Source organism: Cervus canadensis, chromosome 11 (genome assembly GCF_019320065.1).
Source record: "Cervus canadensis isolate Bull #8, Minnesota chromosome 11, ASM1932006v1, whole genome shotgun sequence".
NCBI lineage: Eukaryota > Metazoa > Chordata > Mammalia > Artiodactyla > Cervidae > Cervus > Cervus canadensis.
In genome coordinates, this window is record NC_057396.1 from 31,291,259 (window position 1) to 31,314,977 (window position 23,719).

The 23,719-nt window shown below is 41.6% G+C and overlaps 1 protein-coding gene and 2 pseudogenes across 1 annotated transcript; all 3 read left to right on the forward strand.

Annotated features, from left to right (window-relative positions):
* The first annotated feature begins 4,102 nt into the window (after positions 1–4,102).
* LOC122450273 lies at positions 4,103–4,852 on the forward strand (annotated as a pseudogene).
* An 8,756-nt stretch (positions 4,853–13,608) lies between these two features.
* LOC122449236 (serum amyloid A-2 protein-like) lies at positions 13,609–19,213 on the forward strand. The gene is given in 5 exon segments (XM_043480788.1): positions 13,609–13,697; positions 18,382–18,408; positions 18,535–18,584; positions 18,587–18,647; positions 19,039–19,213. Coding segments are annotated over 5 exon segments (402 nt in total).
* A 911-nt stretch (positions 19,214–20,124) lies between these two features.
* LOC122450247 lies at positions 20,125–20,536 on the forward strand (annotated as a pseudogene).
* Positions 20,537–23,719: the final 3,183 nt, after the last annotated feature.

Below are 23,719 nucleotides of genomic sequence, written 5' to 3' on the forward strand. Positions count from 1 at the left end.
ATTTACTCAGTGATGCACTGATATAAGTGCTTTTGAGTTTATCATACAATAACCCTACATCATAGAAATTACTATGAAAATTCATTTTATTAATAAGGAAATTGAGGTATGAAGAGATTAAATAACTTTCCCATGATCATACTGGCAGTAAATGTCAGAATGAATAAATTCAGAGACTGTGCTATACCAATTTAATAAGTGTACTCAACACATCTTTTATGAATAAATACCCGACTGAATATGAGTTATGAGGAAAAGTGCTCTTCATGTACACAATGGTAATTAAACCTTATAAACTAAAGCCTTTTGTCCCACTCCCAGAGTCAGAAAAAGCCAGAGAAGATTTAGATCACAAGTGATTTAGGTGACTGAGAAAAGGAGGAACAAATCTGGTTTTTGACACAGTCGCTGGGGACTCTCTGTCTGGTGTCTTCCCTGTTTCATTATCAGGTGCCTCATAAAAAGCGGAGCAGTTAAGCAGCTATCTAGAACTGCAGCAGAGTACTTCTCCGTAGACACAATTAAACTCAGTTTTTGTAACTAATTTAATCATTTAATACCCATATGTTAATAGGTCTAATTAAGTGCCTATGATAAGAATAATGTTCATCATTATAATGATAATCATATTAATAATACTGTTATATAATTTAAAAAATCAGATAGCAACTACATTGTAAGGCAAGTTTCCTGGTGATATATATTTTTAAAAAATATTTATTTATCTGGCCCTGCCAGTCTTAGTTGGGGCACATGAGATATTCAATCTCTGTTGCAGTATGCAGGATCTTTTTTTTTTTTTTTCAGTTGTGGCATGCAAACTCTTAGTTGCAGCATGTGAGATCTAGTTCCCTCACCAGGCATCGAAACCTGAGGCCCTTGGACTATAAGGGCAGAGTCTCAGCCACTGGGCCACCAGGGGAAGTCCATCCTGATGATGTGTATCTCTTCTTAAAGTTCATTTTGGGCCATCCGTCAAAAGGCATTGTGACAATTTTCACCTGTTGTTACCTAGCATGGTTCCACTTCTGGATTCATTCATTCCTATTTATCAGTATTTTTATAAACTTCTGCAAACAACTGTCCACTAGTGTCAGATACGACTGAGCAGCTAAACAACAACAGGGAATCTGTCTCTGTGGACTGGTTCTAACCAGCTCAAAATAATGTGGCTGAAGAATCTTTATGCTGAGAAATGCTATAGTCATTGAATGGTAGGATAATTATTGGGTTTGGTTGTGTTGTGTTGTAGGTGTTGTTGATTGTGGATTCTGCCACAAGAATGTAGTGTCGTCTTACCTTGCACCACCAGCTGCTGGCTGAGAGGAGAAACGCGGTAGATCTGGTTTCTTAACTGGTTGTTTCTAGGTTTGAGAGTGACTGGCGTCAGACTTTGTGATTCTGGGAAGTTGGTCGTTCTTTCTGACACTTGCAGTCCAGTGGACGATGTTTTCTCAGGCTCCTGGAGTGTGGGCACAGTGAGGAGCCCTCCAGAGCAGATACTACCCACCTCTTAAGAGGCTGCCTCACCGCAGTATTGGGGAGCTGCTGCCCTCTACCGGATAAACCTATAGGTGCAAGTCCTGGTTTCAGGAAGATAGAGCAGCCGTGGTAAATGTTTCCTTTTTTGATGTATCCATTGGCCCCCCACCGACCCGCCGCGCCCCTCCACCCACCCTCGCCCCACACCAAGTTTGTTTCCTTGGGGAGAAATGCAGTCACATAATCAAGAGTGTACACAAGAATTTAATATTTCTTAAGTTGTTTGAATGGAATATTCTCTTTTAATCTCCTGAGTGAACTGAAGGATAGGGAATGGGAAATCCAGCCTTTCTGGTTCTAGCTTCAGCACCTGCAGAAGTTAGCACCTTGTCTCAGGGATTGGTTTATCAGTTTCCAGTAGGACAAAGAAACGGATTTGTGGAACCTGGAATTAGTAGCAGTCCCAGGCACGTGCTTGGAATTAAGAGGTGGCTCTCTGGAAGAAAAAAAACCCAAAAACCCCTGACTTAAGTGTCAGTTTCCATTCCCTGGTGGCTCAGCAGTAAAAGAATCCACCTGCAATGCAGGAGACATGGGTTTGATCCCTGGGTGGGGAAGATCCCCTGGAGGAGGAAATGGCAACCCCCTCCAGTATTCTTGCCTGGGAAATCCCATGGACAGAGAAGCCCGGCAAGCTACAGATCTTCTTTGCTGCTGCTGCTGCTAAGTCACTTCAGTCATGTCCGACTCTGTGTGACCCCATAGACCTCCCCCATCCCTGGGATTCTCCAGGCAAGAACACTGGAGTGGGTTGCCATTTCCTTCTCCAATGCATGAAAGTGAAAAGTGAAAGTGAAGTCGCTCAGTCGTGTCTGACTCTTCCCAATCCCTTCTACTGCAGCCTACCAGGCTCCCCCGTCCCTGGGATTCTCCAGGCAAGAACACTGGAGTGGGTTGCCATTTCCTTCTCCAATGCGTGAAAGTGAAAAGTGGAAGTGAAGTCACTCAATCGTATCCGACTCTTAGCGACCCCATAGACTGCAGCCTACCAGGCTCCTCCATCCATGGGATTTTCTAAGCAAGAGTACTGGAATGCGGTGCCATTGCCTTCTCCGACAGACCTTCTTTACAGGGTCGCAAACAGTCAGACACGACTGAGTGACTGAGCATGCATGCATTCACAAATACTCCTACCGTGGTTAATTTCAAATGACCAAGACTTAACAGTTGACTCGTCCCTGAAAATTAATAGTCAGCTCTCCTGAGCTAGTATGAGCTGATTCTCGCACACCACAGGGTAATCCACTTCTAAAGGGCAGAGACTACCAGCTAAACCTTTGAATCTAAGTTGAAAGTTTCAAAGATTTCCCAGGAGAAAATAGCAAGCACAACAAACTCTTTTAAAAGGCAGTGGCTTTTAAAGAAAACTCTGTAACTTGCTCTGAATGTGGGTTCAATCCTTGGGTCAGGGAGATCCCCTGGAGAAGGAAAAGGCAACCCACTCCAGTATTCTTGTCTGGAAAATCCCATGGACAGAGGAGCCCGGTGAGCCACAGTCCATAATGTCCCAAAGAGTTGGACACGACTGAGCGACTTAACACACTCTGTAACTTGAGAGAAAGATGAAAGTTTACCTCTTATGGTGCTTGCAAAGATAGCTATGTCAAAAGTTATGGCTTGAGCAAATAGCTTAACAAATTATAAAAGTTGGTTGTCAGAGGAATGAATAAGATAATTTTCTACTTTAAAAGATGGTTCCTAATTGAAAAAATGCTACAACAAGGGTAAACATTAGTGTTCATCAAAAGATACCAGAAGGAAGTTTTTTTAAAAAGCAAAATTCATTAGACAACTTTGCAGTTGCTAGGATTAAAATTTATTACTCTAAAAATTGATAAATAAATGGAAATAAAGCATTTAAAAAGAATTAGAGCATGATTGTACATTATCATTTTGTTGAATCATAAGTTTGTTAAATATAAAACCAAATACATTACTCCATAAAAATGACTGAAAACAGATGAAAATAAAGGCCACAAACTGGGGGAAGATACTTGCAACATATATAATCAAAAGTATGATGTATATAAAGAACTCTTACTAATCAATAAAAAAGGAAAAAGAAATGAATATAAACTTCACAGGAGAGGAAGCCCAAATGGCTCCTCAATGTATAAAAATAGGGAATCTCATTGACAATCAGAAAAACACAAATTTAAACTACAATGTGATACTATTTATCACTCACCAACTTGACATAAAAAAAACAAATATGGCCTAGAATGTGGAGCAAAGGGGCCATGGATCCACTGCTTGTGGAAATATATATAAATATATATATAACCATTTTGGAAAGACAGGTTGGTATTATCAGCTGAACTTCAACATAATCATATTCTATTTCACTTCTAGGTCTGAACCATTTGAACTGTCTTACCAGGATATGTGCACAACATTATGATACCGAGGCAGAAAAATAAAAAACACAAATGTCAAAATAAGCCGTGATATATTCATGTTTTGCAATAATCTTCAGCACTGAAAATGAAAGAACTACTGTAACCGTCATCAACATGCTTGTATTTAAAGAACATATTGTTGTTCTTTCCCGGCAGGAACCATGGAGGGTGCAGAAGAGAAGAAAAAGAAGCTTCCTGCTGTGCCAGAAACCCTTAAGAAAAAGCAAAAGAATTTCGCAGAGCTTAAGATCAAGTGCCTGAGAAAGAAGTTTGCCCAAAAGATGCTTCGAAAGGCAAGGAGGAAGCTTATCTATGAGAAAGCTAAGCATCACCACAAGGAACACAGGCAGATGTACAGAGCTGAAATTTGAATGGCTAGGATGGCACGAAAAGCCGGCAACTTCTATGTACCTGTGGAACCCAAATTGGCGTTTGTCATCAGGATCAGAGGTATCAATGGTGTGAGCCCGAAGGTTCTAAAGGTGGGGCAGCTCCTTCGCCTCCGGCAGACCTTCTGTGACACCTTTGTGAAGCTCAACAAGGCATCAGTCAACATGCTGAGAATAGTGGAGCCATACATTGCATGGGGGTGCCCAAATCTGAAGTCTGTAAATGAATTGATCTACAAGCATGTTTATGGCAAAATCGACAAGAAGCGAATTGCCCTGACAGACAACGCGTTGATTGCTCCATCTCTTGGGAAATACAGAATCATCTGCATGGAGGACCTGATTCACGAGATATATACTATTGGAAAATGTTTCAAAGAAGCAACTTCCTGTGGCCCTTTAAATTGTCTTCTCCGTGAGGTGGAATGAAGAAAAAGACCACCCATTTTGTAGAAGGTGGAGATGGTGGCAACAGGGAAGACCAGATCTACAGGCTTATTAGAAGGATGAACTAAGGTATCTACCAGGATTATTTTTGTAATCTGGTCAGTTAATAAATATTTGAAACAAATTGAAAAAAAAAATAAAAGTAAAAATAAAGAACATATTGTTGACCAAAATAAGTAAATGACCAGTGAACTATACAACATAAATCTAGTTACAGAAGTTAAAAAACTGGCAAAATCTTGAAACTATATTGTTTATGGATACACACATGTGATAAAAACTAATTTTAAAACAGGAAGGGAATGATAACCCTAAGTTTAGGATGGAAATTACCTTTGGAGAATGGGCAGAGAGAAATGTGCGGAAGAGAGAGGGACATGACAGGCTTCTGTGATGTTAGTATCTGTTTTCTGGATTTCTTAGGGGGCTTCTTGGGGAGGAATACTTTTTTAAAGTTTTAGCTGGTAAAGTAATATAAATGATTATACTAATTTTAATTATTCTGCCATTGATCCTTCTTAAGAACAAAAATTACATAAATTCTAAAACTACTCAACAAAAGATAAGGGTATTCAATAAGAGCCTACTGTCTAGCACAGGGAACTCTGCTCAGCTTTATGTGGCGGCCTGGATGGGAGGGGAGTGTGGGGAAGAATGGATACAGGTATGTGTATGGCTGAGTCCCTTCTCTGTTCCCCTGAAACCATCACAACAATGTTCATCAGCTGTACCCCAATACAAAATAAAAAGTTTTTCTTAAAAAAAAAAAAGGTTTTGGGTATAGCACACATTGTTGCTTTTAAAAAATTTTTACTGGAGTATAGTTGATTTACAATATTGTGTTAGTTTCAGGGGTGCAACAAAGTGACTCAGTTACACACGTATATTGTTTCTTAAATCAGTCTGTTGTGTATCTGATTCTTCTGCGACCCCATAGACTGTAGCCCCCAGGCTCCTCTGTCCATGGGATTTTCCAGACAAGAATAGTGAAGTGGATTGCCATGACCTCCACTTGGCAATCGCCACTGGTGGGGATCTTCCCCACCCAGGGATCAAACCTGGGTCTCCTACACTGCAGGTGGATTCTTTACCATCTGAGCCACCAGGTAAGTCTTTGAATCAGTGTAGTAATTTCCAAATAATTTGTTGATTTCTTGTTGGTGTGTGTATTATCTGATACGGTTGAGATTAATCAAGTGGTGACCTTCTTGCTGTGATTTGACATGGAGGTTCAGTGTACCCGTCAAATTGATAATAATAGTTGTTGGATGATATGTAGTATCAATAAGTGGAGAAAGAAAGGGTCCGTGGTGTTGAATTCTTTCTGTAAGATAACATATTCAATTAATTAATGCTGGGATATAATTGATGTAGAACATTACATTAGTTTCATGTGTACAACACAATGGACTTCCCATCTACAAGTTCCATATCTGAGGACTCAACTAAACTTGGACCTAAAATATTTAAAAAGCAAAATTTCCAGAAAGCAAAACTTGAATTTGTTTTGCTTTGGCAACTATTTACATAGCATTTATAATATATTAGGTATTATAAGTAAACTAGAGATAATTTAAAGCACATGGGAGGAAGGTCTGAGGCTATATGCAACTACTACACCATTTTATATGAGGGACATGAGCATCTGAGGATTCTGGCATCCACAGGAGTCTTGAGACTAATCCTCCACAGATACTACAGGACAGCTGTATTGTGAAATGACTGCCGCAAGAAGGATAGATAGCATCCACCACCACCATACATAGCTACAGTTCTTTTTTCTTGTGATAAGAATTTTAAGATTTATTCTCTTAGCAACTTTCAAATATACAATATTATTAACTATTAGTCACCATGCTGCATATTACATCCCCAGGGTTTGATTATTTTATAACTAGAAGTTTGTACCTTTTGATCTCCTTCATTTCACTCACTCATTGCCCACTGCCTGCCTCTAGCAACCATTAATCTGTTCTCTGTATCTATGAATTCAGCTTTTTCTTTTTATTTTAGATTCAACATATGAGTGACATCATATGGTATTTGTCTTTTCTGTCTGACTTATTTAAACGCTTTAGAATGCCCTTAAGGTCCATCCATGTCTAAATGGCAAGTTTCCCTCCTTTTTCAGGCTGAATAATATTCCTATGTATGAATATATGTGCACCTGACCTGCCTCTTGAGAAACCTGTATGCAGGTCAGGAAGCAACAGTTAGAACTGGACATGGAACAACAGACTGGTTCCAAATAGGGAAAGGAGTACATCAAGGCTGTATATTGTCACCCTGCTTATTTAACTTATATACAGAGTACATCATGAGAAACGCTGGGCTGGAAGAAGCACAAGCTGGAATCAGGATTGCCAGGAGAAATATCAATAACCTCAAATACGCAGACGACACCACCCTTACGGCAGAAAGTGAAGAACTAAAGAGCCTCTTGATGAAAGTGAAAGAGGGGAGTTAAACAGTTGGCTTAAAGCTTAACATTCAGAAAACTAAGATCATGGCATCCGGTCCCATCACTTCATGGCAAATAGATGGGGAAACAGTGGCTGACTTTATTTTCTTGGGCTCCAAAATCACTGCAGACCGTGATTGCAGTGATGAAATTAAAAGACCCTTTACTCCTTGGAAGGAAAGTTATGACCAACCTAGACAGCATATTAAAAAGCAGAGACATTTACTTTGTCAGCAGAGGTCGGTCTAGTCAAGGCTATGGTTTTTCCAGTGGTCATGTATGGATGTGAGAGTTGGACTATAAAGAAAGTTGAGAGCCGAAGAATTGATGCTTTTGAACTGTGGTGTTGAAGACTCTTGAGAGTCCCCTGGACTGCAAGGAGATCCAACCAGTCCATCCTAAAGGAGATCAGTCCTGGGTGTTCATTGGAAGGACTGATGTTGAAGCTGAAACTCCAATACTTTGGACCCCTGATGGGAAGAGATGACTCATCTGAAAAGACCCTGATGCTGGGAAAGATTGAGGGCAGGAGGAGAAGGGGACGACAGAGGATGAGATGGTTGGATGGCATCACTGACTCGATGGACATGAGTTTGAGTAAACTCCGGGAGTTGGTGATGGACAGGGAGGCCTGGCGTGCTGCGATTCATGGGGTTGCAAAGAGTCGGACACGACTGAGCGACTGAACTAACTGACTGACATATACACATGCACATACATATGTATGTTCTATTAATATATAAATAACCTTTTCTTTATGCATTCATTCATCAACAGACACTTAGGTTGATTCCATGTCTTGACTAGCGTAAATAATGCGGCAATGAACATGGAGCTGCATATATCTTTTCCAGTTAATGCTTTCATTTCCTTCAGATAAGTAGTCAAAAGTGGAATTGTTAGATCATTTAGTTATACTTTTAGAACTAATATTTTAGGTAGTTCTATTTTTAATTTTTAAAGGATCCTTGGTACTGTTTTCCTTAATGGCTGTCCCAGTTTACATTCCCACTGACAGTGCACAATTATTCCTTTTTCCCCACATCTTTGCCAACGCTTGCTGTTTCTTTTTTATAAGAGCCATTCTAATGGGTGTGAGATGATATCTCACCTTCACATGTGTCTGTTGACCATTTACACGTCTTCTTTGGAAAAAATGTCTAGTGAGATCCTCTGCCCATTTTATTTATTTATTTATTTATTTATTTTTATTTTTTTATTATTATTTTCTTTTCCAGTGGGTTTTGTCATACATTGATATGAATCAGCCATGGCCTCTGCCCATTTTTAAGTCAGATTGTTTTATTTTGCCATTGAATTGAATGAGTTCTTTATATATTTTGGAAATTAACCCATTACCAGATATATGATTTGCAAATATTTCCTCTCATTTGGTAGTTGCTTTTTCATTTTATTGATGGTTTCCTTTGCCATGCAGAAGCTTTCTAGTTTAAGATAGTCCTACTTGTTTATTTTTGCTTTTGTTGCCTCTGCCATTGGTGTTAAACCCCCCAAAAATCTTTACAAGACTGATGCCAAGGAGCTTACTGTGCTATGCGTGTGTGCTTAGTCATTTTAGTTGTGTCTGACTGTCTGTGACCCTGTGGACTGTAGCCACCAGGCTCCTCTGTCCATGGGATTCTCCAGGCAAGAATACTAGAGTGGTTTGCCATGCTCTTTTCCAGGGGATCTTCCTGGTCCAGGGATCAAACCCGTATCTCCTCCTTCTTCTGCATTGCAGTTCTTTCACAACTGAGCTACCTGGGAAGCCCCAAGGGGCTTACTACCTATGTTTTTTGTAGGACTTTAATGGCTTCAGGTCTTACATCATGTCTTTAATCTATTTGAGTCAAGTTAAGTTAATGGTATAAGATAGTGTTTCACTTTCATTCTCTTAGAAGACTGCCCAGTTTTCAAACACCAGCTGTCCTTTGCCCATTATATATTCTTGGCTTCTTTGTCATAAATGAATTAGCCATACATGCATAGCGCCCTCCTTTCTGGTCCATTGATCTATGTGTCAGTTTTTAATGTAAACATCATACTGTTTTGACTACTACAGCTCATTTTGAAATGAGGAATTGTGATGCCTTCAACTTTGTTCTTTATTCTTAAAATTGCTTTGGCTATTTGGGGTCTTTTGTGGTTTCATGTGAATTTTAAGATTGTTCTATTTTTGTGAAAGATGGCATTGGAATTTTAATAGGGATTGCATTGATTCAGTAGATTACTTTGGGTAGTATGGATATTTTAACACTACTAATTCTTCCAGTCCATGAAGACTTAAACTTTTTATAAAAGGTATTTTAATGATGTTAATTATAAAAATAATTTTTCAAACCAGTAATATTTTAAATGCTACATGAGTTGTAACCCGTAAAGGATGCTCACAAATGTTCTCACCTGGATACGAAACAGGCAGTTTATATTAGACAGACGAATCTGAAAAGTAAGAGAAAAAGGAACCCATGTAGACAGAAATTCAGATAAAGTATTAACTGTAACAAAATGGGGCTTCCCAGGTGGTGCAGTGGTAAAGAATCTGCCTGTCAGTGCAAGAGACGCATATTCTTGCCTGGAGCATTCCATGGATGGAGTAACCTGGTGGGCTACAGTCCATGGTGTTGCAAAGAGTCAGACATGACCGAGTAACTGAGCATACACACACATAACAAAATGGCTGACTTTAGACACAGAAGATTATATACTCAGTATTCCATGTTCATTATCCTGCTTTGGCCTTTTATCCTTTTGGTAAATTTTGAATTTCTCAAGCCAGTCTCTCTTTCTCTCAGTGCTATGCAGTGGAATTCCAGGGCTTATTCTTAGAAAAACTATATGTCCACCCAATTGCTGGTGAAAGAAGTCGCGCCAGTGTAAGGGGAGACTACCTCCTCTTCTCTCTCAACTTCAAGAAATAAAAACGGTTTTCTACATCAAAAACTATCCTTGCAAGTTATTTCTAACAAAGGAAACTTGAAAGACACCCAGGCTTCAAAAAATGTTGCTATGTTCTGTAAAATTAAACCTTGATCTTTAAAACTTTAATTCTGATTGGTAATCTTACTTATTCATATATTAATACTGCATGGCTTTTGCAATAATATATCAGTTTATCTTTCTGTCCTCTGCAAAGTATAAATTATTATGAATTTTCTTGGTTAATCTAGAAGAGTTAAAATGTATTAAGTGTTTTACATGTGCTCAGAACTGATCCAAGCCCATAAAACATTAACCATTTAATCCCAAAAACAGCTCTGTAAGGTAGGTATTGTTATTTTCTTCACCTTATATTGATGGAACTGCTCATGAGTCTTTTCTTTTGTCCCTCTGAGTCTGGGACTTAGGCCTCAGATGCTATTCTGTGGGGCGTTTTTTGTTTGTTGTTCTGTTTTCTGATTCTTCATAGCCTTGGTATTCTTTTCAACTTATATTAATTGTGAGAGAAAAATGGAGATCCCTTAGGTGTTTCAATAGCCTTGTCACACACGACTTTTAGAGTAGGGGGTGCCATCTAATTTCTTATGTAACCCAGGTCAAAAGTAAAACTGTTTACCATCACTGTTAACACCCTGGAACCATAGGCGCTAACAGAGACCATCTATGCAAACCAGGACACAGCGACTCATGGGAGACTCTCGAGAGATCCTTTTAAGGCCTGAAGATTCTGATATGGCCAAGACAGGGTGAGTTTCTTTTGCAAGAAAAACAAATGAAAAGAACTGACCACCATTGTTGTCTATTATTCTAAGCATGTCCCTGCCAGGAAGGCAAAGTGCATTAAGAAACAAGATAAAGAACTTAGTTTCTAGAGATTGTACTTGCTTTCTCTCTAATGATTCTATCAAAGAAGAAATGACTGGAGTGACATGAGAAAGTGGGGAGTGGATTTCCAGTAGTGGATGGCTCCAAACTAAGGAAAAGAGTTGCAAAAGAATGTGATCACTGGCTCATGATTTCTGCCCTGAGGAAAGTAGGAGAAGGACAGCAGGAGAAGGGGGGTAGACATCACAGCCCCCCTCTATGGAGTAGCCCCCAGTGCATGCCCAGCGTCAATGACTCTGGATGATTGGCAACATCCCTTCCCCCCACCATGCGTACTCATATTCAGTTGAGCCAGCTCAGTGACCTGGAATACCTGGACCACGGGGAACCCCATCTTTCCCAAGGGGTATAAGTTCTATTGGAAATATTTGAATGTTACTTAGTTTTTCCCCGGATAAGAACCAGAAGGACAGAGAAATCCTTTAGACAGTTGTCTGCCCTGTATGTTCATCTCATTACACCTGCAAGAAGTAAAATATGATCCAGACCCAGGAGGAGGCATCATCCTAATTTTGAGAGGCTCGATTCTAAGACAGTGATTCCCAGACACCAGTGTCATGCTCACCTGGTTTGCTTCCTCCTGGGCCAGTGTTCTGTCTGATGTCCTCCTCCTATTTCCCCGAGTCTGGTATTAATAACAGATTGCAAGTTCTTCACCCTTCTTCCCTTTCTCAGGGTTAATACTTGAGCACAAGTCCCACGTCTTTCCAGACTCTTATTTACCATCTTCTGGCATCTCAGTTCCCAAGTCTCTGTGATTTGCTTGCATCTGTCTTGGAGATCACTTTTCTGTGTCTCCAATGCATGGCTCACATTCCTTCTCTTCTGTAAACACTCCAGGCAAGAATCCTGAGGTGGTGCTCCCTGCACTGGGCCTTACTTGCCATCCTGAGGCTTCCAATTCATGGTCCCACCATCAGGAAGAGCAGTTTTGAAGTCCTCTGAATCCCTGACCATCTCTGACATATTTCATATGCACCATCCCTTCTCCTCTAGAGAAATCCAGTGACCTTTGAAATTTCCCTTTTGGATGAAGAGGCAGAGATGGGGCAAGGAGTTCATCAGGACTCCATCCTTGTGATAGCCCCTGCATGAAGTTTCCTCCCCGGATTATCTCCCTAAACTCACAGAGAAAAGCCCAGTCCATTTTCCGATTGAAACAACTGTTCTCTGACATCATACTCTCTCAGCATTCTTGTGCTAATTTCCAGCTTTCTCTGCAGACTCTCAAATCTTCTATTCTGATCATTTAGCAGCCAGTGGGTCCATTCCTGATCATTTTTATGATGCGTCATTGTTGCACAACATTATGGAAAATTTCTACACTGTAGTTCAACATTCTTGGGGTTACAGTGACCTCTCCATATAACCTGCCATTATGATCTTCAACAGCATCTGCTCATAGATACACTCAAGTGGAGAATCCCTTTCCCAATGCTGAGTCCACCCCATGTGGATGCTGGAAATTTGATTTTTCTGGGTTTCTATTTCCTTCTTTCCTACTTCTATACCCTGGGGTCCCAGCTTCATCTTGAGCTGTCCTTTGCAATGGACCTACTCTGCTGTTCTATTTGCCCTGTATCCTCACATTCTTTAGGCAATCAACTCTTTTTCTAATATTGATTACCCTTCACAGAAAATGTCAGTATATTATTGTGTGGGGGAAAACACCTTGTCCCTACCAGGAGTGAGACTGGGAACAGTAAAAGCCTAAGTTTCTACTCTCTTGAAAGCTGCAGGATTGCATCATCTAGGAAAATTAGATGTGAGTGAAGAATAATACTGCTGTTTTGAATGCTGTGTTCTGGTCAACAGGGATTTCACAAAATGTCTCTTCTTTTTTCTTTTTTGCTTCAAACCCACCTTCTGGTTTGTTCCACAAGCTGAGTTTCAGTATATAAAGCACCAGTGCTGTCTCCCAGGCAGCCAGCCAGGCAGCTCAGCTTCACCAGGAACCTCAGCAGGAAGGCACAGCCAAAGTTGAGGTGCTAGAACTTTCCAACACCTTTCCTCCTTGAAGACTCTCTCTTCACCAGTGTTCTTGTGCTGCAGCCCAGCTCTCTGCTGCTTTCCTGAATCTACTATTTTGACAGTTAGAATTCACCAGATGTGAGTACTTCAGCGGGTAGGGCTTCGCTCATATGCTTCTCCTGTGTGAAGGCAGTGATGGGGCAAGCAGGCAGTCCACAAACACCAGTGCATTGTTCACCTCGTCTCATATCACTGCAGAGGCGTGGTGCCCAGACCCTCATGCCTTTGGGAAACTTGCAATGCAGTTGGGTTTCAGGGCTGACAGAGGATGACTGGACTGAAAAGTGGTTTATGCTAAAAGCCCATTGCGATTCTTCATACAGGAAATCATTGGGATTCACATGAAAATGAGAATTGGATCCTCTGTAATGCAATTTATCATCTATCTATCATCTATCTATTGAGATAGAATTCAGTGGCATTTATTTTTGGAATGTAAGGCTATATCAACATTACAACCCCCTCCCCAAGACCTGGCATCCTTGGTTGAGTCTGCTTATCTCTCTGCAGCCAGATGAAGCTCTCCGTGGGCATCATTTTCTGCTTCCTGATCCTGGGTGTCAGCAGCCAGAGATGGGGAACATTCCTCAAGGAAGCTGGTCATGATGAGGGCCAAAGGATGGGCCAGGGGAGGCTGTGTCTGCATCCCCCAGGATTCACCTGAGCAGAGGCCACATCCCCATAGGGCAAAGGCCACAAACGGGCAGAAAAGGAGCTGGGTTTTTGTGGTAGCACTTCTTCAGGTTTTTCTGACCAGCTTTGCACTCTTCTGCGGGGATCCCCAATCCTGAAGTCACATAAAATTTGGGCCCCAAGTTTCAACAAGAGTGAGGAAGAGATCTGGGTTCAGCGGTGAAAGTGAAAGTCACTCAGTCCTGTCTGACTCTTTGTGACCCCATGGACTATACAATCCATGGAATTCTCTAGGCCAGAATACTGGTGTGGGTAGCCTTTCCCTTCTCCCAGGGATTTTCCCAACCCAGGGATCAAACCAGGTCTCCCACATTGCAGGCAGATTCTTAACCAGCTGAGCCACGAGGGAAGCCCAAGAATACTGGAGTGGATATGTTATCCCTTCTCCAGGTTATCTTCCCGACCCAGGAATCCAACCGGGGTCTCCTACATTGCAGGCAGATTCTTTACCAACTGCTATCAGGGGAGCCCCATCAGGTGTTCCTTAAATACAGGTGTGGCTCTGCTGCCCCCTTGTGGGCAACCAGGGGACAGCTCATTTCCAAGTCTGGTAGCCATGAGGTACTTGTATCCGAAGGTTAGGGAGTGTTCACACTCTCCACCCACTTAATACTTGTAAATACAATAATTGAGCCTCCTCTAGGCACTGTTCTAAGAGCTTTGTATGTATAAATTAACTCTTTTTCATCCTCAGGTTTTAATCCTTTAGCCTGGAAATGTAGGTACCATTATCCCTTAACAGAGAACCTGAGGCCACAAGAGATTAAGACAGAGCAGGATTTAACCCTGAATGTTGAGCTCCTAGACTTTGCTATTAACGCCGGCACTTCTACTGCCTCCTAGACAAGAGTTCATGTGGGAGAGTGAGGGATTTGTGAACACAAGTCCTGCTCTTTATCTGAGCAGATGACAGATGGTGGGGATGTGGTACTTTTGGAAGGAAACTCTATAGAGCCCATCCCCACAAAAAATGGCACCATGAATTACCTCAACAATGGTTCTACTGAGGCTGAGACCTAGCGAGAATCATATAGCAAGAGATGTAGACCTCAACAGCCAGTGAAGTGGCCAAAATTTGTTTATTTCACAAAATTATTTTTTGTGTTTTTCTTCTGTGATAGTTTTTGACTTAAGTGTTTTAAAAGTTTGCTGTTAATTTTATCTAAATTCTCATAGGCCCAGCTAAAAATTTCTTTTCATCTCTGAGGTCAATGTTCTTCAAAGGGTTGTTCTAGGATCACTTGTATGAGAATCACCCATGGTCTGCAGTGCTTTGTGGGAATGCCTGGGTCCACACACAACTCTTCCCATGAACACAACCCCTGGGGCTGAGACTGGAAATCTGGTCTTTATTAAGCACCCCAGTTAATTTTTATACACCCTGAAGTATGCAGAGTTACCTCTGGTTTTACTGTTCTTAGGTGACAAGATACATATGCCAAGCATTTTGGAAATATTTTTATGAGAATTCTGGATTCCAAGGAGCTATTTAAATCCATGTGAATTAATAGAAATGTCCTACCTCTCAACAATACTATCCTTCCAAATGCCAAACATAAGAAATATATAAGATGGAGATAAGTTATCTCATAGAGTCACTATATAAACCATGATTATAATTCTACATTAGATTTTTCTTGTTTTCCTGATAAGCAGTTTTTTTTTTTTAAGATGTTGCCATTTAATTTTAGTTGATCGGGTCCCTTCTGTCCATAACTCTCTGCTCCTTATCTTAGTTCATTCTTTTTCTTTTTTTTTTATCACAATTTTCCTAAGGACCAGAGAGTGATAGTGTACTGAGCACCTACAATGTTCTATAAACTAAACCTGTATTTCCCTCAATTCTTCTGCATAAACATCCCCAGGGAGGCAACACTCCTCCATTTTACTGGAGAGGACACAGAGCTTTAGAACTGGTGGACCAGTTGCCCTTTTACTGCATCTGATTACCCTGTTTCTTCAAACTTCTTAGGGAACTCACTTTTATCACCTGCTAATTGAATTTTCCGAGGTGCCAAATACGCCCAGACCACTCAGACTTAAATTGAAGAAAGTAGGGAAAACTACTAGACAATTCAGGTATGACCTAAATCAAAACCCTACGATTACACAGTGGAAGTGACAAATAGATTCAAGGGATTAGATCTGATAGACAGAGTGCCTGAAGAACTATGGATAGAGGTTCATGACAATGTACAGAAGCAGTGATCAAGATCATCCCCAAGAAAAAGAAATGCAAAAAGGCAAAATAATTGTCTGAGGAGGGGTTACAAATAGCTGTGAAAAGAAGAGAAGCGAAAGGCAAAGGAGAAAAAGAAAGATATACCCATTTCAATGCAGAGTTCCAAAGAATAGCAAGGAGAGATAAGAAAGCCTTCCTCAGCGATCAATGCAAAGAAATAGAGGAAAACAATAGAATGGGAAAGACTAGAGATCTCTTCAAGAAAATTAGGTACCAAGGGAACATTTCATGCAAAGGTGGGCACAATAAAGGACAGAAAGGGTATGGACCTAACAGAAGCAGAAGATATTAAGAAGAGGTGGCAAGAATACACAGAAGAACTATACAAAAAAGATCTTCATGAATCCAGATAAACATGATGGGTCACCTAGATCCAGACATCCTGGAATGTAAAGTCAAGTGGGTGTTAGGAAGCATCACTATGAACATAGCGAGTGAAAGTGATGGAATTCCAGTTGAGCTTTTCAAATCCTAAAAGATGGTGCTGTGAAAGTGCTGCACTCAGTATGCCAGCAAATCTGGAAAACCCAGCAGTGGCCACAGGACTGGAAAAGGTCAGTTTTCATTCCAATCCCTAAGAAAGGCAATGCCAAAGAATGCTCAAACTACTGCACAATTGCACTCATCTCACATGCTAACAAAGTAATGCTTAAAATTCTCCAAGCCAGGCTTCAGCAATACATGAACCGTGAACTTCTAGATGTTCAAGCTGGTTTTAGAAAAGGCAGAGGAGCCAGAGATCAAATTGCCAACATCTGTTGATCATCGAAAAAACAAGAGAGTTCCAGACAAACATCTACTTCTGCTTTATTGACTACGCCAAAGCCGTTGACTGTGTGGATCACAACAAACTGGAAAATTCTTCAAGAGATGGGAATACCAGATGACCTGACCTGCCTCTTGAGAAATCTATACACAAGTCAAGAAGCCACAGTTAGAACTGGACATGGAACAACAGACTGGTTCCAAATTGGGGAAGGAGTACTTTAAGGCTGTATCTTGTCACCCTGGTAATTTAACTTATATGTAGAGTATATCATGTGAAATGCTGGGCTGAATGAAGCAAAAGTTGGAATCAAGATTGCTGGGAGAAATGTCAGTAACCTCAGATATGCAGCGACACCACCCTTATGGCAGAAATCGAAGAACTAAAGAGCCTCTTGCTGAAAGTGAAAGAGGGGAGTGAAAAAGTTGGCTTAAAACTCAATATTCAGAAAACTAAGATCATGGCATCCAGTCCCATCACTTCATGGCAAATAAATGGGGAAACAGTGGAAACAGTGGCTGACTTTATTTTCTTGGACTCCAAAATCACTGCAGATGGTGACCGCAGCCATAAAATTAAAAGATTCTTGCTCCTTGGAAGACAAGCTATGACCAACCTAGACAGCATATTAAAAAACAGAGACATTACTTTACCAACAAAGGTCTGTCTAGTCAACGCTACGTTTTTTCCAATAGTCATGTATGGATGTGAGAGTTGGACTATAAAGAAAGCTGAGTACCAAAGAATTGATGCTTTTGAACCGTGGTGTTGGAGAAGACTCTTGAGAGTCCCTTGGACAGCAAGGAGATTCAACCAGTCCATCCTAAAGGAGATCAGTCCTGAGTTTTCACTGGAAGGACTAATGCTGAAGCTGAAACTCCAATACTTTGGCCACCTGATGTGAAGAACTGACTCATTGGAAAAGACCCCAATGCTGGGAAAGATTGAAGACAGGAGGAGAAGGGGATGACAGAGGATGAGATGGTTGGATGGCATCACTGTCTCTGTGGACATGAGTCTGAGTAAGCTCCAGGAGTTAGTGACCTACAGGAAGCCTGGCGTGCTGCAGTCTATGTGGGGTCGCAAAGAGTCGGACACGATTGAGTGACTGAACTGAACTCAGATGTATGCAGAACCAAGTTGTCCTCACTGAGTGTACAGGGATGGGTTTTTTTTCCCCTTTACCCTGTTGGAACTATCCTGTATCGGCAGCCTCCCTCAGTATCGCCTTTATTCTGAAGTTCTGGTCAGAGCCTTCCCTGCATTTTTCCAGGTAGAAGTTCATTATACAAACAAATATCCTTTAAAGAGCATCTGACCTCTTCTTGCACACATCACACCCCACCAGAAACAAAGTACCAACAGGCTTGGAATGGAATCAAACAATAAAACTTGCACCAAGTGTGATTCTCACAAGTTTAAATCAGGGAAGTGAAAAGTTAAGGAATATTTATTTCAAGCCAATATAACAATCTCCAAGGGCTTAATCAAAGGCCGAAATTTGGAAGCAGTGGGAAGAAAATGCATCATTTCTCTATTTTGCCAAGATATGATCACGTTCATCTCATCATTTTCTTTTCCTTTCCAGGGACTAAAGACATACGGAGGGCCTACTCTGATGGGAGAGAGGAATAGTAGAGTCATGTCTGACTCTTTTTGGCCCCATGGACTGTAGCCTGCCAGGCTTCCCTGTCCATGGAATTCTCCAGGCAAGGATACTGGAGTGGGTTGCCATTTCTTACTGACATGAGAGAAGCCAACTACAAAGATTCAGAGAAATACTTCCACACCCAGGGAACTATGATGCTGCCCAAAGGGGACCAGGGAGCACCTGGGCTGCTAAAGTGATCAGGTACCAGGAACACTGGCGATGCAGGGATGGGTGAGCAGAGCTCGGCTGCCTTGGAGAATATGAAGGGGCCAAGCCCTGGAGAATTTCCCTTAGGGCTGTGGGCCCTTCTCTCACCCACCCTCCTGCTGTGTGCCCAGTGTGGGGTCTGAGTGGCTGAAGAGCAGAACGAGGCTGGTGGAACCAGCGATTCTCAACCCTCTCCCTATGAGAGCTATTCACCCAGCACAGGGCTAAGTTGGGTGCGCTGAGGTGCGCTGTCTCAGAGTTTTAGCCCCTCTTTCCTTGGCTCTTCTCAGAGTCATTGATTCCTTGGAAAGAGGGGAGATGGGGAGGGTGCAGCTGTGGCTCATTAGCCCTGGATTCATCTCCTCCCCGCTCTTCTCCATTCTAGCGATGCCAGAGAGAATGCTCAGAGAGTCACAGACTTGTTTAAGTGTGGAGACAGTGGCTACGGGTGGGAGGACTCGAGGGCAGACCAGTTTGCCAATGAACGGGGCCGGAGCGGCGAAGACCCCAATCACTGCAGAGCTGCTGGCCGGCCTCTGGCCAGCACCAAGCTGTACTGAGCTGCCTCTCTGTGCGGGAGACGGGCTGTGAGCCCCAGGGGAGCAGGGACGGTGCAGAGCTAAGATACTGCATTCTGTATCTGCAGTACTTGATAGTGTATAAGGAGCACATAAAAATAATTAACAAATGCTTGTGAAGTCAATTTGTCTTTGGTATTTATTACTCTAGGGTTTCCCAGGTGGCTCAGTGGTAAAGAGTCCTCCTGCCAATGTAGGAGACTCAGGTTCGATCCCCTGGAGAAGGAAATGGCACCCCACTCCAGGATTCTTGCCTGGGAAATCCCATGGACAGAGGAGCCTGGCAGGCTACAGTGCATGGAGTCAGAGAAGGGTTGGACATGATTTAATACTATGGGGATGATCAATAAATATCATTGTTTTTAAAAAGGAGATAATGTACTAATAAATGACAGTAATAATTCAGAGTAAAACTACAGTTATCCATTGATAACTGCTGGGGATGGGTTTCAGGACCCCTGCAGAAACCAAAATCTGCAAATACTAAGTGCTTCATATAAAATGGCATAGTATAGTCGGCCCTCCACATGGAGGGCATGCCAGCTTTATGTCCAGAACACAGACCATGCTATATAAACCATATATGGACCATTATATGGACCAATTATCTGTCCACAACTCTGTGTTTCAAATCATGGAAAGGATATTAAGAACACCATGAAAAGCTTTGGCAGTAAAGCTTAAAACTTGATAAAAATCATCAAATTCTTAGAAAAACACAATTTACAAAAGCTGACTCAAGAAGAAATGAAAACTTTGATTATTCTACAATTATTGTAAAAGATCTCTTCCTCCAGAGAACACAGTAGTCCCAGAGTGTCCTTTAGACAAATCTAACCCTTCAAAAAAATGAATAATGCTTTCTGCTGTAGTCCTGAGTGGTAGCTGCCGAAATGGGCAAGTTCATGAAACCTGGGCAGATGGTGCTGGTCCTGGCCGGTCGCTACTCCAGACGCAAAGCGGTCATCATGAAGAACGTTGATGACGGCACCTCAGACTGACCCTCAGCCATGCTCTGGTAGCTGGAATTGATCGCTGTCCCTGCCAAGTGACAGCTGCCATGGGCAAGAAGAAAATTGCCAAGAGGTCAAAGATCAAGTGTTTTGTGAAAGTTTATAATTATAATCACCTCGTGCCCATAAGGTACTCTGTGGATATCCCCTTGAACAAAACTGTTGTCAACAAGGATGTCTTCAGAGACCCTGCTCTCAAATGCAAGGCCCAATGAGAGGCAAAGGTCAAGTATGAGGAGAGATACAAGACACCAGCAAGAACAAATGGTTCTTCCAGAAGCTGTGGTTTTAGGTCTGCCTCAGTTCATAAATATATAAAAAAAAAAAAAAGTAAAAAAGTGAATAATTATTTTTTTGTAAAAACAATTCTGCTGAGTAGAAAGTACTCCTCCAGCATAGGGAAATTTGACATCATGAAAATGAAAGAATAGTACAAGTGGTCAAAACTTTACAGAATATTATCAATAACAAGTTCTGAAGCGGAAATAAACTTTCAACTACCAACAATAATTTCCTAAACTACCAATAATAATTTTTGAATATTTAAACAACTATGCTAAAGACAGAATTACCTATTTTTTTGTCATAGAAAATGTTACCTTACAAGGTCATTGTCATATAAAAAGGTGATCAAAGAAACCATAGCAAAAACTATATTGAAAAAGGATTGCAAATAGGCAGAGCACAGAGGATTCTTAGTACAGTGAAACTAACTACTCTGTATGATCAGTTCAGTTCAGGTTGCTCAGCTGTGTCTGACTCTTCGTGACCCCATGGACTGCAGCACGCCAGGCTTCCGTGTCCATCACCAACTCCCAGAGTTTATTCAAACTTGTGTCCATTGAGTCGGTGATGCCATCCAACCATCCCATCCTCTGTTGCCGCCTTCCCTTCCCGCCCTCAACCTTTCCCAACATCAGGGTCTTTTCATTTGAAAAGTCAGTTCTTCGAGTCAGGTGGCCAAAGTATTGGAGTTTCAGCTTCAGCATCAGTCCTTCCAATGAACATTCAGCACTGATTTCCTTTAGGATGGACTTGTTGGATCTCCTTGCAGTCCAAGGGATTCTCAAGAGTCTTCTCCAACACCACAGTTCAAAAGCATCAATTCTTTGGCACTCAGTTTTCTTTATAGTCCAACTCTCACATCCATACATGACTACTGGAAAAACCATAGCTTTGACTAGACAGACCTTTGTTGGTAAAGTAATGTCTCTGTTTTTTAATATGCTGCCTAAGTTGGTCTTAACTTTTCTTTCAAGGAGCAAGCATTTTTTAATTTCATGGCTGCAGTCACCATCTGTATGATACTGTAATGATAAATACCTGCCATTATATATTTGCCAGAACCACAGAATGTATGATACCAAGAGTTAGCCCTAATGTAAACTATGGACTCTGGATGATAGAGATGTCCCAATGGGCCCGCATGCACGCTCAGTCACTTCAGTCGTGTCTGACTCTTTATAACCCTATGGACTACAGCCCCCCAGGCTCCTCTGTCCATGGGATTCTTCAGGCAAGAATACTGGAGTGGGTTACCATGCCCTCCTCCAAGGGATCTTCTCAATCCAGGGATTGAACTCCTGTCTCTTACCATCTCCTGCATTGGCAGGTGGGTTCTTTACCACCAGTACCACCAAATTTGCCAGAGTCATAGGATGTACAACACCAAGCGTAAGCCCTAATGTAAACTATGGACTCTGGGTGATAATGATGCCCCAGTGTAGGTTCAACAATTGTATCAAATGTTGTTTGTTGTTTTTGGTGGAGAATATTGATAGCGGTGGAGGCTATGTCTGAGTGGGGGCAGGGGTTCTACGGGAATCTCTGTACCTTCTGCTGTGAGCCTAAACGCCCTGAAAAATAAAGCCATGAAAACAAGAAAAGGGATTGTAGAAGTGTGTCAGGCTGCTTATCAATAAAAACAGGTATTTTTCTGGATGTCACTTTAAGGTATTAGTTGGCTACTTTAAATTGGTGATTTGCTGTGATTTCTTTTTTCCCACTCTAAATAAATATTTCATATTGTAACTAATTTAATGTTAGTAATTTTGTAGTGTTTTCCCTAAAATGGGCTTCCAAAATTGAATAATTCAGGTCCCACAAAGTCTGCCCCTGAACAAAAGGTGAAAAAATGTGTATAATTATTTGAGCCTCAGACCCACTTGCATTTTATATACTACTGCAGAGTGTTTTTTGCTCACTTTTAATATACTTTAAAATTTTCCATAAGTGCAATTGCTATGTAAATTGGAACTTTATTTTGTTAGAAATTTTACCATCATCTGTTCATGATTTTGAGAAGCAGGGTCCCTCAGGAACCACACCTATGTCATTCTCCATTTGTAAATGTGAGGCTCACAATAATGTGATATGTATGTGCCAAAATTGGAGATCTTTAGCATATTGATATCTTCTAGTACTGTTGGGCCTGAGCAGTTAAAACATTAAAATACATATCATTTTGTTTTAAATTAATTTTATTTTTCCTTTCTGTAAGGGAATCATATTGTGTGTGTGTGTGTGTGTGTGTGTGTGTGTGTTAGTCACTCAGTCGAGTCAGACTCTCTGTGACCCCATGGACTGCAGTCTGCCAGGCTTCTCTGTCTATGGAATTCTCCAGGCAAGAATACTGGAGTGGGTTGCCATTTTCTTCTCCAATGAGAATTTTAGTAATAGTAGCTCAGTCCCTGAGTTGTTTCCGACTCTTGCAACCCCACAGACTGTAGCCTGCCAGGCTCCTCCATCCATGGGACACTCCAGGCAAGAATACTGGAGTGGGTTGCCATTTCCTTCTCCAGGGAATCATATTGCTATTATTGAAATTACATGTTGAGGTAGGTTATGTAAATTTCATTTCCTTAAAGGGGTGTTCTAAAATATTTGCTGTGGGGTGTGGGGGAGCATGGGGTCTGAGGCTTAGTACCATCAGACTAAATAGCAGCAGGAACTGAAAATACATCACCGACTCAGTGGCATCACCGATTCAATGGACATAAGTTTGAGTAAACTCCAGGAGTTGCTGATGGACAGGGAGGCCTGGTCTGCTGCAGTCCATGGGGTCGCAAAGAGTGGGACACGACTGACCGACTGAACTGAACTGAGCTGTAATACTGACATTCTTGCTGGTGACTTTCGTCTTTCCCAGGATTCCGACCACACCTGGGAGAAGAGCGATGTTTTTAAGAATGGCAACTGTGCCCAAAGGTCAGAGGTCCGATAGTTTCACGTCTGTAGCGGATACATCATCCTGTTCCCTGCCCCCACATCCTGGCCATGCCAATCAGGCTAAGAGCTCCTGGAGAGATGGAATATGTGGTCCAGGGAGGGTGACAAATAACAATTATGAATATAACCGCGCTGGGGTCCTGGGTAGAGCGTTGGGGTAAGACCAAGACATTTGGGCTCCCCATCCTAGTGGGCATATGCATTGGGCGGGTATTCGGGCCGCCAGGGCTCCGGGCAGCAGGGGGCG